Here is a 16,821-nt window from a genome sequence, read left to right as displayed (position 1 = left end):
GAGATAAGAACAGGCGTGAGGCAGGGTGATGGATTATCTCCACTGCTGTTCAATCTTGTACTAGACAAGATCGTTAGAACATGGGAGAAAGAAGTACACGGGATAAATATGGGAACGAGAGATAAGCGAATCAATATTAAGTGCCTTGCCTTTGCTGACGACCTAGCAATAATCACCCGCACTCCGGAGGAAGCCAGATCCGCTCTTGAGAATCTGCATGAGATTGCTATTAAGACTGGCCTCCAAATATCGTATGAGAAAACACAATACATGGACTCCAAGAACACCAATGTGGATTCACTTTGGACCAAATATGGCAATATCACACGAGTTAAACATTTCAAGTACTTAGGTGAAATCATCGGAAGCACTGGTAACGACAGGATAGCCAACAAAACCCGTGCCGAAAAATTACGTAAAGCCTACACAGTCACCTGGAATATCTACAATAAGAAATCCCTTTCCATCCAAGCCAAGCTGCGTCACTACCATACAGTAGTTCTTCCTGAAGCACTCTACGCGATTGAAACATCAACACTGACCATCAATATCAATGGCATCGAGAAAATGGAACGGCAAATACTTAGGAAAATATTTGGACCAAAGTTCCAAGATGGAATATGGATGCGAAAAAGCTCTGAAGAACTCTACTCGCTGACCGAAAAATTGACTTCAATCGCCCGGAAAAGACGTATGCAATTCTACGGACATCTAGCACGAATGGACGACTCGCGACTGACCAAGAAAATCTTCCTCATTATCAGCGGAACCCGACAAAATAAAGTACGGTGGCTTGCTGACACCCAAAAAGATCTCGCAGAAGTCGGCGTTGACCCACTGACAACTACACGGGCTACATTTAGACACAACATTAACTTGCACAGCTTTGAAGCCAGACAATGTACAAGAAACTTGAAACTCCAGGAGGCATGGACTCAAGAAAGACGACAGACTCACAGTGCGAGGATGAAGAAGTTTTGGGAGGACAAGAGAAACAAGAAGAAGAATGCTAACTAATGGTTCTACGTGCTCCTTAGAGGGCCTAACGCACATATATATATTGGCCCTATGAAACCTACGAAAACTATTCTGGTATACAACACTCAGAACGTATTGCAAAGCAATCTGAAGCGACAATGAGTCTTTTATGTTGAATAGGAGCAGAGACATCACATCCCAAAAATGCTTGTTATTAAAAAAAAAAAAGTCTTTGAAAACCCCCCAGAAATTCATTTTGGATTATTTTATGCCAGAAATCCACTAGTTTATACCCTTAGAATCCATGATATCAGTTTCAAGAAAATAGAATAACTTTGCTGAAATTTCATCACTAGTGTCGATGAGTACCTCAACTAAGCAAACCTTACTCAAGAGCAAGTATATAATATTGATGAAATGGAGCTAAATTACAAACTTTTGCTGCTGCTACAGAAATTGCAGCCCCAGGTTTTAAGGCCACTAAAGAAAGAATTACGGTTGTGTTATGTTCAAATGCCTCAGGGACACAAACAGCCCCTTTTTTGTGATTGGGAAATCGGCAAAACCAAGGGCTTTTAAGAACTTAAACCTGTCATCCCTTCCAGTGTACTACATGTCACAAAAATCAGCTTGGATGGACTCTTACCTGCTTAAGGAGCGGTTTTTTTTTTTTGCCATTGGCTTTACGTCGCACCGATGTCTTATGGCGACGATGAAACAGGAAACCGCTAGGACTGGGAAGGAAGCGGCCATGGCCTTAGTTAAGGTACAGCCCCAGCATTTGCCTGGTGTGAAAATGGGAAACCACGGAAAACCATCTTCAGGGATGCCAGGCAGTGGGGTTCGAACCTACTATCTCCCAAATACTGGCCGCACTTAAGCGACTGCAGCTATCGAGCTCGGTGGAGGAGTGGTTTGTAAGGGAATTTGTTCCTAAAGTGAAACACCACTTGACGAGCTTGAAGTTACCAGTAAAAGCATTGCTATTGCTAGATGATGCACCCACCAATCCACGGAACTTGGATGCAAAGGTGAGAGTGGTATTCGACTCATTTCTAAAACCGAATGTAACGAGCATTGCACAGCCAATGGACCACGGGGTCATTGAATGTTTTAAGAGGAAATACTGCCAAAAGAATCTTTCTAAGATTTCAGTAAAGCTGGATAATGAAGACAACAAATTTGATTGAGGCCTTAAAGAAAATCAACATGAAAGATGAGATTTACATGGTGGCTGAGGCATACAATGAAATACCGCCATCCACACTTGTAAAGGCTTGGAGAAAAGTCTGGCCAAATATACAAGAGATTGTTGAAAAACATACGGTACAGAAGAAACCCTTAAAGCAGATCACAAGCCTAATCTTCAGGATTCTCAACAAGAGGAAAATACTACTGTTGCTATACGACCTACAGCAACTACCTAACTCGGGTGATCTCATAGTACAAAACGTTCAGGATTGGAGAGATGTGAAAAAGAACTTGACAATTAAATATTAAATGAGGAAGAAACTGTGCAAGCTGTTAGTCAGCAGAACAAAGTAGAAGAATTCGATGATGAAGAAGAAGAACAAGAAAATGAACAGGGAAAAATTAGTCATGCTGAGGTAAGTGCAGCTTTAAAATCTGCAGCGACATATCAAGCAGCACACAAGCATGAAGGATGAGTTCTCCCCCTAAGCAGTACTTTATTTTACATAGTGTCAATATTATTTACATAAAAGGACAGTACCGGTTTCAACCTGTAAATAGGTCATCTTCAGCTGTTGAAGAACCTGCTTAATAGCGACTGTACAGAATAAATACTACTAAAATTAAAATTAAACAAGAATGCCATTAAAATAAACATGAATGCTACTATTCTAAAAACATTACTTAAGGTTAAGATATACACATATGGTACAGTTTTGGGGGTTAGAGGGCTTTTCCCCTGGCCTCACGATTTCTACATATTTCAAAAATTATATTTGCTGAGGTTGGATACAATTCTAAGAGTATATCAAGAATCACTGACATTCTGGTGTCAAGTTCGAAAGTCTATGTTAAATGCCAACACTATGCCCAACAGTTTTACGAGATGTTTCAAAGTGCATTGTTGGGCTGCAACATCCTGGGGTATACGAAATTCCCTGTACTTGCGGTAAGGTATACATCGGCCAAACATGCCGGTCCATTGGTACCCATATCAAGGAACATGAACGTAATATTTGTCTCAACCAGCCAGGCGAATAGGCAATAGCTGAGCACGCTCTATCGTCGGGTCATGATGTCACGTTCCAAGATGCTAGAGCTCTTACCCACACTAGACACTACAGGTCCAGGATTATACGGGAAGCTGTGGAAATACGTAGAAATCCTAACAATTTCAACAGGGACACTGGCTATCAATTAAGTAATACCTGGTTGCCAGTCATTAAGGATTTATGTAGGTAGTTCCCTTCCCTGTCCCTTCACTATTGTTATTTCGTCTCTGTGTTTTCCAAATACGTACGTCCTCATCGCCAGATAATTCATTCCAGGCTTGTGTGCTAATGTCATACACCTGTGAATGTCATATGTTACGTACAGGTTATGCGACCCTCTTAGATTGATTCTGATGGTTCGGTCACCTTCCGCTTCGAACGCTAACGCTGTGCCACATCTGGGGAGCCATCTGGTGATGAATGAACATACCATTTCCACTTCTGTTATAACGTCTACATTTCAAAATGTAATTGTTTAAGAAGCATCTCTCGTGGAAAGTCGAGACTTTCTTCTGATGACGCAGAGCACAGTTCACTGCGAAATGTAAAGAATTTCACCTTATTTTCTTGACACTGCATAAGCCCAAAAGCTTATACAGTATCATGAATTCATTTTGTTTACGACAGTCTGTGATGTTTATAATAAATGTTAGTGTACCTTTACGAATTAAATTCAGAATTTTTGTAATATGTTTTTCCTGCATTTAATTTTCCACCATGAGTGTGTATGTCTCATCAGGAGCGAAATTTCAATAGTGTATGGAGACATCATAAAGACATATCATTTTGGAACACATTGACAGTAGAAACAAGGCCCAACACTGGCCTTAAATTTTCATTGTTCAGCATAGGTACAATCAACCACACAATTTCTGCAGCAAATCTGTGGGATTTTGGATATATTTTGTATCAATGGCTTGATAAAAGCTAACAATATCACTTTTACAGTTCACTCTTTTCATGTCAGAATCACAACAGATATTAATTCTAACTGAAATTAACTTGGAAATAGTACCTAGCATTCAGAAGATAGTGGGTTTGAATTCAACCATCTGCAGCCCTGAATATGGTTTTCTGTAGTTTTCCATTTTCAAATCTGGAAAAAACGGACGAGTTGGTCGTGCGGTTAGGAGTGCACAGCTGTGAGCTTGAAACCCACTGTCGGCAGCCCTGAAGATGGCTTTCTGCGGTTTCCTACTTTCATAATTAAGGCCACGTCCACTTCCTTCCCACTCCTACGCCTTTCCTATCCCATCGTCGCCATAAGACCTAGACCTGTGTCTGTGCAACGTAAAGCAAATTGTAAAAAAACTTTTTTTTAAATCAGGAAAATACTGGATTTGTACTTTAATTAAGACCACAGCTCCTACTTCTCCTAACTTAGCCCTTTCCTATCCCTCCGTTGCAAAAGCTTTGATGAGTTAGTGCGACGTTAAAAACAAGTAGCGCAGGGGAAAAAAATTATAGAATACAAACCTCCGCTTTACCCTTAAGCGAAACAAACCCATAACACGCACATTTTCAACCGAGCAAAGGGCACAAAGATCGGAGCGTTTGAAGAAGTACTGGGAGGACCACAAAGCTTGAATAATCTCTTCAAAGAGACCTGAACGATGGACTGACTAAAGTGATCCTATGTGGTCATAAAACAAGAAGAAGAATAGTGAAGAAAAACTCAAGGTGTTGACTTTGACACCAGAAACTTCTGAGACACTGCAACCACTAGATTTGCTCTACAATTGCATGTACAAGCATATGAGTAGGGAAATATCCCATTTACACAGAATTCCCTCAAAAACAAAGCCCTCTGATCAGGTATAATGTAAAGCTTCAATCCAAGATTTGAGAATGCATGTCGTTATGGCTGGATATTAACTTGACTTGAATAGTGCAAGGATGAGAGATTTGAAACAACCACTAATTACTGTATTTTTAAAAATTTGCATGGTCAACTGTCAAAATCGAAATGTAGTTACTTCAAGGAATAATTGCAGATCACTTCCTTATCCAGTGCTGCTACTGTACCAATTACGTTCCTGGAATGGATTTTGGAACATTGACACAAAATTTTACACCACCATACTTAAGTACCTAATCTTGTTAGTTCAAGGATCATGAATTTAAAATTTTGATCGGTTAACCGAATGCTATTAATCGGGTTCTCACATTGTAAGTTCGAGAAAACCACTGGGCATAATATATTTTTATAATTCAATATGCTATAACAGACATTTTTTTAAATTTTGATTGTACTGGTGGCATACAAGTAGTAGAAAATTAAAAAACAGTTAAGCTTTTATTTACAATTTGCTTTATGTTGCATCAACAGAGATAGGTCTTATAGTGACGATGGGATAGGAAAGACCTAGGAATGGGAAGGAATCGACTGTGGCCTTAAGGTACAGCCCCAGCATTTACGTGATGTGAAAATGAGAAACCAAGGAAAACCATCTTCAGGGCTGCCAATAGTGGGGTTCAAATCCACTACCTCAAAAATGCAAGCTGATAGCTGTGTATCCCAAACCATTCAGGCACTTGATCGGTTTACAGTCATACCTCTTTGCTCTAGGACTTCAGATATGTCAGAATAACACCTACGGTATCCCCTACCTGTCATAAGAAATGACTAAAAAGGGCCCTAGGACTTAAATTTGGAGCGTGGGTTGGCGACCATGGGGTCCATATCTGAGTCCCGGTATTGCTTTCATTTACTTGTGCCAGGCTACTCACTTTCATCTATCCAACCTCCCATAGTCAACTCTTGTTCTTTTCCGACCCCAATGGTATTAGAGTATTCGAGGCCTAGAGAGTTTCACTTTCACGCCCATCATAGCCTTTGCCCTTCTTTGCCCAATACCGTCATTTTTCAAAGCGTCGGATCCCTTCCACTTATTTCTCTCTGATTAGTGTTATATGGAGGATGGTTGCCTACTTGTAACTTACTTCCTCCTAAAACAATCTCTACCACCACCAGTAATAATATTTCTGGCATCACTGAACACACACTCACAGAAACTGAGTAGCTGGAATGCAAAGCAATTTTTTCGCTGTCCACACGAGATGTGAAAGCTGGACTAAATGTATTTTCCACCATTGCAGAGCGACTGCAAAGTCGTCATCTAGTTACACCAACGACTTTTAGACTGAAATCTCCATCATAAGAGGTGCCAAACTCAAAACCAAAACGACATGACCAGAATCCTGTTCATCTTAGCCGTTTTCAAAACTCAAGTTTTCTGCATGGTTTTACTGAAACTTGTACTCAGTCTACATCTCTCCAACATGGGTTCCTGGCCTTTAAAAAAAAATACATCTATGATATTTAAATCTAGGATCAAGAGCAGTAGCTTCCCGGTACATCAAGAGCAGTAGCTTCCCGGTACGTCTTCAAATTCCACCAATCATTTATCCTAGCTATTAAATCTTCTACAAGAGTCCTTTTAAATCTAGCTATGCAGGATCAACATCAGAGCAACGTGAAGACAACTTCAAGTGCGCTACTCCCAGTGGTGGCTTGCGACAAAATTTTCAGGAGTATCGCAACATTTTTGTTCCAAACATACCAAAGTACAACACAACTCAGTAAAAAAAAAAAAAAAAAAAAAAACAACCATACTTCAATCATTTCAATACATGTTCTTTGTACAGTTCCTTCTCCACTCATAATACAGTAGATCTCCTATAACAGAGGATCCATTATATCCAAGACTAATCAGAGTGAACAGCAAAACTACTAATATAATTCCGTACCCTGGAGGAGTAAGGCAAGCCTCCCAAAGGGTGACGTCTTCTTTCAGGCCAGCAGATGTGCTGCGGTGAAAAGGAGCAACCATGGCCTAAAAGAAACTGTCCCGCCATTCATCTTAGTGAGGAGAATGGAAAACCACAGAAAACCATTCTCAGGACCGCCGACAGTGGGACAGACACTTCTCCCGATTGCTAAGTTGAAAAGCCACTGTGAAACCATGGCCACTGTAGCCAAAGGTACTCTGCTTGGTGAAAATAAAATTCATGGAATGCTATACTGTAGCGAGTATTAAACGATGCGAGCACTATTCTTGGTTTTTTACATAGCACAAAGTTTACATAAGTATGACAAGCATAAAAATTATGGGTACCACATTTACCGGTACTCAAATTTATTTCACTTGAAACGATTATTCACCCACAGCATAAAGCGAACTTCTTCCCCGTATTACACGCACTTGTCCAGAATTACTAGAGAAATCTTCAGGCGTGGTAATGCAACAGCAACTTCTGGGAGGCTGCGGCTAACAGAAATACGAGAGGTGGCGGACCCCAGTGGACTGTAATACTGTCTCTGGTTAGAGGGTGTTTGTTGATTGAAAGGCACATACCTTACAAGGCTCCTCATTTATGGGGATATCTGTGCACAAACCATGCTATAATTTGCATGCGCATAGTCTTCAGGATCATAGCACAATATCCAGTGTGCTCCCTGCACTCTCGGTCAAAATGAACAGCTGCCAGTGTAACGGAGCTTTGATGTAAGGAGAAAGATTGCTTTTGATCGACTGATGAAAGGATGACTGTTTGCAAAATGATGCAATCAGGTCGAAACAAAGGAAATAATTTTGAATTATCCGTGAATGCGTGAATGTGCTGGAGAACAGGGTGTTCACGTGCTAATGTGCTCTTGAGAGCCCGTAGTCACTGGTTACTGCAGGCAATACACTACCTGTTGCATATTTGTTACCACCAAGGTGGTCTGATATTTTTAAACATGGCTTAAAACACACAATCATTTTATCTATCATCTCCCATTCAATTGTTGTTAAGAGGTCTGATATTAACACATTCATTCCTGTAGACGCCTTACGGCATTTAAGAGCAGCCTATATGCGGGACCATATCCGAGTTAAGGCATTTAAGGTCGCTCAATGTAAACGTCGTTTCGAATTTAGCACTAAATTTCTACAAAGTCGTAGTTCGTACTGAAAACCACAGATGGCATATTAATGGACAGTCCCTCACCATGACTACCTGAACAGAGGGTACATTCCACTGCTTCCGTTTTATTTTTGTTTTTTTTTTGAGTAAACACGGACTTCAGCCAGTCGCGGTATTCTTGTGAGGGTGTGTAGTGAAGTGATTTATTGTATCGCGATAAGATGTCGAGTTACAAATGCACTATACGAAGTGAGGAAATTGAAGACATACTACTGAACGATGATTCTGGTGATGAACTCATCCCTGATTTCAGTGATAGCAAAAGCAATTCCGATGATCTCTGAGCAAAGTGAAATTCAGCACATTCAAATATCCGATACGCATCCCTCTTATTGCCCGCCTGCAATCAAGTTCACTGGCCGGGTAGGATTAAGTATTGACATTGAAAATAGCAACGAAATTATGTCTTTCGTCAATTTATTTGTAAACGACGATTTCCTTAAATATACATGCCATCAGACAAACCTTTACGTGGAACAAGTTATTAATGCAGCACTGCGTCCATTCGCTAAATGTTCTGTCTTCCAGACGTGGAAACCGGTTGAGTAAATGAGATGAAATACTTTTTAGGACTAATGTTTGTAACCGGAACAATTCAAAAACCAGATCTGAAAATGTACAGGACAGAGGGCACTATTTTTGGTTCGCCAATTTTTTCGAAAACTATGGCATGAACCCGGTTCGAAAACATATTGTCGTTCTTACACTTTAGCAACAGCAGCCATTATGAGGGGAATCCTGATAGGCTATACAAAATTAGGCCCATTCTTGAAAGGCTCAGCAACCAGTTTTCAGTTGTGTACACTCCGGATCAGAAAGTCGCCCTTGATGTAGGAATGTTAGCTTGGAGGGGCCGCTTTGATGCATATGTAAGTTGAAAATCTATGATGCAAGTAGCATGACCATCCGGGACACTATGTATGACATTATATCCCCACCTTTCGCCAGGACTTTAGAGTGCACATGGAGAATTTTTACAATAGTGTAGGCTTAGCCAAGGAATTGCGTGAATGAAAAACAGCTTTATGTGGGACAATAAGACAGAACAGGGGACTTTCTAAGGAATTCAGTGAAAGGCAGAAGTTGAAAACCATCAGAAGCCACGAATATTTCTGTGTCACCGGTCCCATCTCGGTCTTTTCAGTAGGCTCATCAGCCCACCGTTTCAAGCGAACTCCGGCTAATGATCCACCACTTTTGACTTGATGGGAAAATAAAAGAGCATGTGCTTCATAAATTCCCAGGCATAAAATCGGACAATTTCCCAACTAGACGGTGCAGAGTGTGCGCGAAAAGATTTTTTTTCATTCCTCCTGTTGCTATTTCTTGATGGATACAGTATTTTTGTACCCGTCTCTTGGCACAGGCCAGAGCAAAGTGTAGCTTCCACCGAAGTTCAGTCTTATCCATGGCTGTGACAATATGGAAGCTGCGGGGGTATGGGTTGTGCTGAGTAATGACATTTGGAGCACAGCTAATGCCTGAGTGTTATGAAAGGTGTTGCTCATAGGAACAGTCGTACTGCAGCAGCACCTTCTGGTCCAATGAGGAAAGCAATAGCAAACTACCTCACTCTTCATCTTGCCTAGTACGCCTCATTTGGGCTCTGCCGATGGTTTTTGCAACTTCCCTATAACTGCTTAGCCTTTGGTGGTGCTATTTGAGGATCCAACCAGCCTCTGGGCTGATGACCTAACAGACAGACATGCAGATTTATTATTTTTTCTTCAATTAGAGTATACTGTACCAATAGTTCCACTTCAAATGTTTTTACAGTTTCATTCAGAATATTCGTAAAACTAAAATATGCTACAAAATAAAACTTCTAGCCTAGTTTTGTGGAAAGCGGGTTGTAATGAAGTATCCCATAACACACTACAATGAATCAATACAGTCATACGGGTAACAATAACGTCAGTAATAGCTAGAAGTGACAAGCCTACTTGCAGTAAAATTCACCATGGCGAGTAAACCCTGCCAACGCGTGTAACAACGTCATAGTTACGCAAGACTACCAGCAAGCAAATTAGATGAAACATTTACATAGTTTCTCTTTTATACTGTAATTAACTACAAAAATAAGAGTAGGACCAATATAAAACAGTAAGACTGTGACAATTATAATTATCTACAGAACATAAGACAAATACAGCTTCTAAAAGTGCACGAAATTAACATTTTATATTAGATGAAGGAATCCCCGCTATGCATGCAACTATGTTATAACTTTTGCACACGTAACCAAGTGTTAAGAAAAAGCTAGGTAAACAACTGATAGGGAATCTGCCACCAGGGTAACAGCCCTAAATGCAGATCATTGATGACTGATTGACTAACTGATTGATGACAATTTTAATCGGTTCAATTAATCAACTAAAGCACGCAGATCTGTTTATCAGATTTTTAGATTAATCCATTAATCGGTCCGATTAATCAATTACATTGACAGCTCTACTTAAAACTATACGTTTAAACAGTATTTTGAAAATACATAATGATGTTTATTCTATTCCTTACACAATGGGAACTTCGTTTCACTGATGTAACAGTGCACTAGTTTTTAATATTTTTTAACTGAAGATGGCCCAAAATGAACCAAAACATGTTTGATTAAAATCACTCCATCAAAAGATGGATACATGTATTGAACAGGACGTAATAAAAACTTTTCTTTTATAAAGTGAAAAAATGGACTAGGCTATCAGTCTCTTTACTTATAAGGCCCTCAATTGGTGGTACTACAGTATTTTGTTTCTCTTTTAGTGATTAATGTAAATATACCCGATATCTTTCTGACACTACAGTACGCAAAACTTTTAGTGATAACGAACTGGTGCCAGCAGTTTAGTTGGCAGCACGGTATCATATCTGTCACACTCACTCGCCGACAGGCCAAGGTCAACAGGATAGCAGTGCAGGGAAGGCCACACGTGAGAGCTGTGGACTGTCGAAATCGTCAGTGAGTATTGCATTACACGAGCGTTCAGATAAGATTATTGGAATAGTACAACAAGATACAAGCGGTAATGTTTACTACTGAAGAGAGAGCTTATTTGAAGGGTCGGGGGAAAAACCCAGGTAAGTCACTTTTTCATCGAAATTGAGATATTGTTACAGCCCGCTTCAGAGTGATCATGCGCATCTATTGAGTGGTCGGAAATGGAAAAAAAGCAGGCGAGTCAGGAGAAATTAGCACTCAAAGTTTCGCTGTTAGGGGAAAGAACTAGGGAAGTCTAGCACAAAAGTTGCTTTTTCTCAAGTTGTACAAATATTGACTCTCCTGCTTTTTTACCCTGACCCTTCATGGTGGAATAAGATTTCAGGCGTGGTTTTCCTAATTCAAAGTGTCCAAACCAGGATATCGTTCGAGATTTGATAAATAATTTTGTGTGACCGGCTCAGTTCATGATGTACCGGGAACAGGCAGGCCTACGCTTTTAACAGATGAAAAAAGATTGATGAATTTAAAGTGAATATCATTCATTATGTGCAGTCTATTACGCAAGAAACTTTAGTGGAAGTCTTAGACAATATGTGTAGACGTGTTGAAGTCTGTCTTCGAACACTAGGGCAACACTTTCAGCATCTGTTATAAATTGCCGTGGTGAGTACAAAGTTTACTGTTTGTTTTGATACAAACGGCAGCAGCCGTGCTGCCAACTTAACTGCTGATGCCACCTTGCGCAGCAGCACGCAGGCGCTGCGGAGAACATTTCCTGGCGCCCTGTACTTGGGCACCCTAGTGCTGAATCGGTAGAACTCTTATCTTCAAGATTCATACTGCCAACCTTTGACACACAAACTATGAATCGATTATGCATCGCCGTGAGACATCTGGCGTACATTTTACGAACTAGTACTGCAGATAGCAGTGACGATTGTGAAAGTGATTGTGGAGGTGATATTTCTCAGAATTCATGCTAGGAACAAGAATCACATCGAAAAATGTTATATAGTGTGTGTATGACACAGTTGTTGGCTTAAGATAATGAAGGTTTAGAAAATTCATATCGATCAATCATACTATCGATTCATTTCCATTCAGTTGGCAGTATTACCAGAACCGGGGTAGCACCCTCCTTACTCCTCACCCCCGTAAAACTAAGTTTCACTAAAAGTTTTGCGGAATGTAGGCTACAGATATTTTGCATCTTAGTACAAGTCCATCTCACGTCCTATGTTACCAAGTTGTAGATATAAGTCTACATTAATCTTTGTAAACGATACCACACAACATACTGCAAACTCTAGTGTATATCCTGGAACAAATTCTGTTCTGATGAGTGTTAGATTGTGTACTTTAATATTGGAATTGTAACAATTCTTTATTCACAATGGCCATTGGCTGCAATAAAAGTTTCATTAATAATAATATTGTATTTACGTACCAAAACTACTTTGACGGTTTTTGGAGACTCTGAGGTGCCGGAATTTAGTCCCGCACGAGTTCTTTTACGTGCCATTAAACCTACCGACACAAGGCTGACGTATTTGAGCACCTTCAAATACCACCTACTGAGCCATGAAAAAAATGTTTCATTCATAAGTCTACATAATTGTAGTCTAATGAACTGGAGCTAGGACAGAAAGGAAATATACCTGCAGACAATTTATGTTCAGGCCTATCTTAACATTTTCCTGAAGTTAAAATGGGAACCAAAACATTTAAACTGGAATTACATTATCAATTACAGAATCCCTTCAGGGACAAAATGAAGATACCATAGTATCTTTCAAGTGGATCACAATTATAAGAGTTTCCTTTTATCAACTGTAATCTGATTTTGCTTTCTTTCAATGGCTCATTCTAAACTTTTGTTGTACCATTAAAGCATTAAATCTCAATTCCTACATGGTACAACTTATGTGGTTAATTTTTGCTAGGGGCTTTACGTCGCACCGACACAGGTGGGTCTTACAGTGACGATCGGAAAGGAAAGGCCTAGCAGTTGGGAGGAAGCGGACGTGGCTTTAATTAAGGTACAGCCCCAGCATTTGCCTGGTGTGAAAATGGGAAACCATGGAAAACCATCTTCAGGGCTGCCGACAGTGGAGTTTGAACCCACTATCTCCCAGATGCAAGCTCACAGCTGCGTGACCCTAACTGCACGTATGTGGTCAATTAAGCCAACCATTAAACCTGAACTATTATTAATAATAGATTTATTGCAGCAAGTAGACTGTCATAATGATCTCAAATTACATAAGAAAATATTTCAGACCCTGTCTCAATACTATGTCATCCTAAAAAGAGAGTAATAAGAACAAGAAAAAATATACCTAATTATGATATATAATGCATGTTTTTATTTTCAAACATATTTCGCTTTAACAACCAAACAACAAGAATTAGGCACTATAAACTCCCAAGCAGTACGCTATTGAATACTTTCCCCCACAGAAATGTCATTTGAACGTAACATGGAGGAACTGTCAGTGGACAGGTAAAAATTCCCTAGCACTTCCATGCTAAGCTATATTATGTTTTTATGAACTGCAAATCGACCCCATTCTTTCCCTTTTGTAGTATGAAAACGTTATGCAGATATCACGAAAATACAGCCTTAACTGTTAAACCAAAAAACAGGTCACACATAACCTATAAGGCAAAATCGTATTTTTAAATACAGTATTGAAATAATTACACAAACCTTTAACACTTGACTTTTCCTAAAACTAAGTTCATCGTCCGCTGTTGCGTTGAAGTCATGCTTGGCTATTGCTTCCATGATGATGATGTAAGTCTTCAGGTAGCAGAAGTCCAATTAATTCACTGAAATGACACCTGTGTTATCACTGCACGAGCAAGGTTAAGCCTTCATGCAGCGATCCTTGCGACAATTTAACTTCCTTCAAAAGCATTAAAAACAGTTAAGTGGTATTTTAAATAAATGCAGTACAAATCTAGTTCAGACGTAACGTCTATAGTAAAAACTCATTGCTAATAGACATCTCGGTTCCTCGCTGCGAAGGTTATTCACTGTGATTTTAGTAAATCACAACCGTTTATCAGAACACACTCCCACTGGCATCCATTACGATACCATTCCCATAGATAACTCTGGGTAGGGATTATTCCGCGTCTGAGAGAGTCGTGTTTTACTTTATTTTCACTGGAAGTAAATGCGTCTCATCGTTCAATGAGGTGGTGTGAAATTAGTTTCCTTCCCAACACCATCTTCAACACAGACTTACAGAATCAAAGACTGGAAAAAGAATTATTTTTTAAGAGTATCTAATGTCATTGGCGTAGGCATAGCTGTTACTAGGCGGAACGGAAACTGTGCTTTTATTTTGTACGTTTTGGATTTTGTTAACAAATGAAAATCATACTGCGGCCAGTTTGTTTTTCTGCTACAGCATGAAAACGCCGAAGGTCAAGATTTAGGGTAGGGCATGGTGAGCTTTTGTGAGGTTAAAGTAGGCAATAAGATAGTAAATTATAAAAGAAAACAGTCCACCTCATTTACCCGCTTGGAGGAACTGTCGAGTAGTTTGGGTGGATGTGTGCGTGTATTTGTTTTGCTAGTCAGCTGATCTGGTATAGCTATTCTGTCGACGGCTTTAAAATAGTCTGTTGACTTTTTTATTATAGGTGGAGAAGTACTCATGCCAGTATATTTCATGATCGCCGCAATATGGTGCCTTCCCCAGTACCAGTACCCCCAAGAACGAATTATGCCGATGCGTTTTGGTGTACCTACATTGTATCAGTTGTTGCAGCAAGTATAGCGGAAGTAGGTATGTACTTTGATTATATCAATTTATTACAATCATAATGTATTAATAAGGTTCTAATTTCATTAAATATTCAGTATAATTGGTAAATTTCATTGTTAGGTTCACAACGAATGGGATTTTAGTTTGAATGTATGTACCTATAACAGTATTGCGCTCTTGGTTGTGAGACCTTATTTCTTGTTGTCTTGTAAATACTGCAGTATTATTTATCTCCCTGGTATTCGATTACTAGTTTGTAGCCGGATAATTAATTTCAGTGTAGCCTAAAACTATTATAAATATGTAAGATTCTGATTATTTGAGGTTATAGTCTCTACTAGGTATGTGTATACGGACCGGAGATTTTAACTACCAATGATTAATTTCTCTAATGCTGAATCGGGTGTTCGTGTTTGTCTTAATACATTTCTCATCATTTACGAACAACTTAAGACTACTAACCACCTCAGAAACATACTCCAGATAGGGTTGATGTCGGGAAGGGCATCCGACCGAAAAACTGGGCCAGATCCACATCGATTGCCTACCCCATTCAATAGAGAAAAGTCCAGGAAGAAGTCTCTGCTAGACATAAAAGAGCATTTGCCCCTTGAAGGAGGAGGAACTTTCAGAAAAGAGGGAAAAAAAGGGTCATGGGAGTTTAAACAATCAAAAGTGAATTCACATGGGATGACATATGTATGTACTGGTACACTCAGATTGTGTCTCTGAACTGATAGGAATAACATCTGTGAATATATCACTTTGAAACTGAAATATGAAGTGTTAGAGTATAAAATATCTAATATCTCTTCTATTTCCTGTGTAAGCAGTATAAACATGAGAAATTTACTTTCTATATCAAGCCATACACCAGTCTCCACATAATTTGCATTTACACTCTGTACCTGATACATGGTACCTCGCTGTGCTGCAGATCCGGTAGTGAAAACCATGCACAACAAATCTGGTCATCATTAGTACGTTTACATGGGGATTGAGATCGATTTGAGTACACTTACCGTATTGAATACGTTCCCCATTTACATGTAGTAGGCTATTTGAGTACCGTATCGTATTGAATCCACGAGACAACATTGACGTATACGAACATGCAGAATTGTAGTAAAATCGATATCACCTCTTAGAATTTAAAAACGCCAAATGCAGTAGAAGCCCAGGAGATAACTTTCAGTTTTGAAATTATGTGTGGTATTCCAAATGTAATGGGTGCAATAGATGGAACGCACATTCCAATTTTACCCCCAACAGAAGGTTATCGTGATTTTGTTAATCGCAAGGGCTTGCCGTCTCATAATATGATTGCAGTTGCTGATCATTTATATAGGTAAATAAATTTACTGGCTTATTATATTTGTTATTTCGACAGAACTTTGATGATGATCATTTAGTCAGAACAAACATGGAGTGTCTGCCCAGTCTCAGTACATTCCGCGTTTACATGGAACTCAATTTGAACCGAGTACGATACGATCCCAGATTTTACCGTATCGACCTTGAGACTCAATCCGAATCAAGTCCCCGTTTACATGGCGTTTTCAATATGGGAAGTGTACTCAGATCGATCTAAGGTAAGGGTTATTCTGCTCGAAGGCAGGTCCGAACCTTGTAAACGTACTACATATGCCTTAGCTCAAAACTTGCCTTCTAGTCTTCTAGTATCATGGTGTCAGTTGCAAAGAAATCATCCCATATTTCTGTTTATTTATTGTTCATTTCTTTCATTATCTCCACATAGCTTGGGGTAGCTGGGAATAGTAAAGCATGAAGCACCTCCTCAGCATAAATTTGTTTTCTCGCCAGGACATATACCAGGTGAGAGTGTGTGAACTTGGACATGCATAGTACTTTTTATGAGGAAAATTGCCTTTATTTCCTCAGGTTCTTT

At 39.6% G+C, this 16,821-nt stretch overlaps 2 protein-coding genes across 5 annotated transcripts in view; one reads left to right on the top strand and one right to left on the bottom strand.

Annotated features, from left to right (window-relative positions):
* Nucleotides 1–14,236, bottom strand: part of drk (growth factor receptor-bound protein 2 drk) — a 69,225-nt gene extending 54,989 nt beyond the window's left edge. Inside the window, exon 1 of the mRNA XM_067150476.2 lies at nucleotides 13,844–14,236. Within this exon, the coding sequence (XP_067006577.1) occupies nucleotides 13,844–13,921 (78 nt within the window). The 5' untranslated portion in view covers nucleotides 13,922–14,236. The remainder of the gene's footprint in view (nucleotides 1–13,843) is intronic.
* Ucp4A (Uncoupling protein 4A) overlaps nucleotides 11,123–16,821 on the top strand; it is a 209,134-nt gene continuing 203,435 nt past the window's right edge. Inside the window, exons 1-2 of one of the 4 annotated variants that reach the window (XM_067150474.2) lie at nucleotides 11,123–11,270; nucleotides 14,788–14,933. In XM_067150474.2, coding sequence (XP_067006575.1) covers nucleotides 14,831–14,933 — 103 coding nt within the window. In that variant the 5' untranslated portion in view covers nucleotides 11,123–11,270; nucleotides 14,788–14,830. Of the gene's footprint in view, nucleotides 11,271–14,443; nucleotides 14,700–14,787; nucleotides 14,934–16,821 lie in introns of those variants that run through there. The other 3 variants (XM_067150471.2, XM_067150475.2, XM_067150473.2) reach the window with 3 other exon arrangements.

Source organism: Anabrus simplex, chromosome 6 (assembly GCF_040414725.1).
Source record: "Anabrus simplex isolate iqAnaSimp1 chromosome 6, ASM4041472v1, whole genome shotgun sequence".
NCBI lineage: Eukaryota > Metazoa > Arthropoda > Insecta > Orthoptera > Tettigoniidae > Anabrus > Anabrus simplex.
Note: the sequence above shows the minus strand (reverse complement) of the source record. Positions and strands in the feature narration are given on the sequence as shown.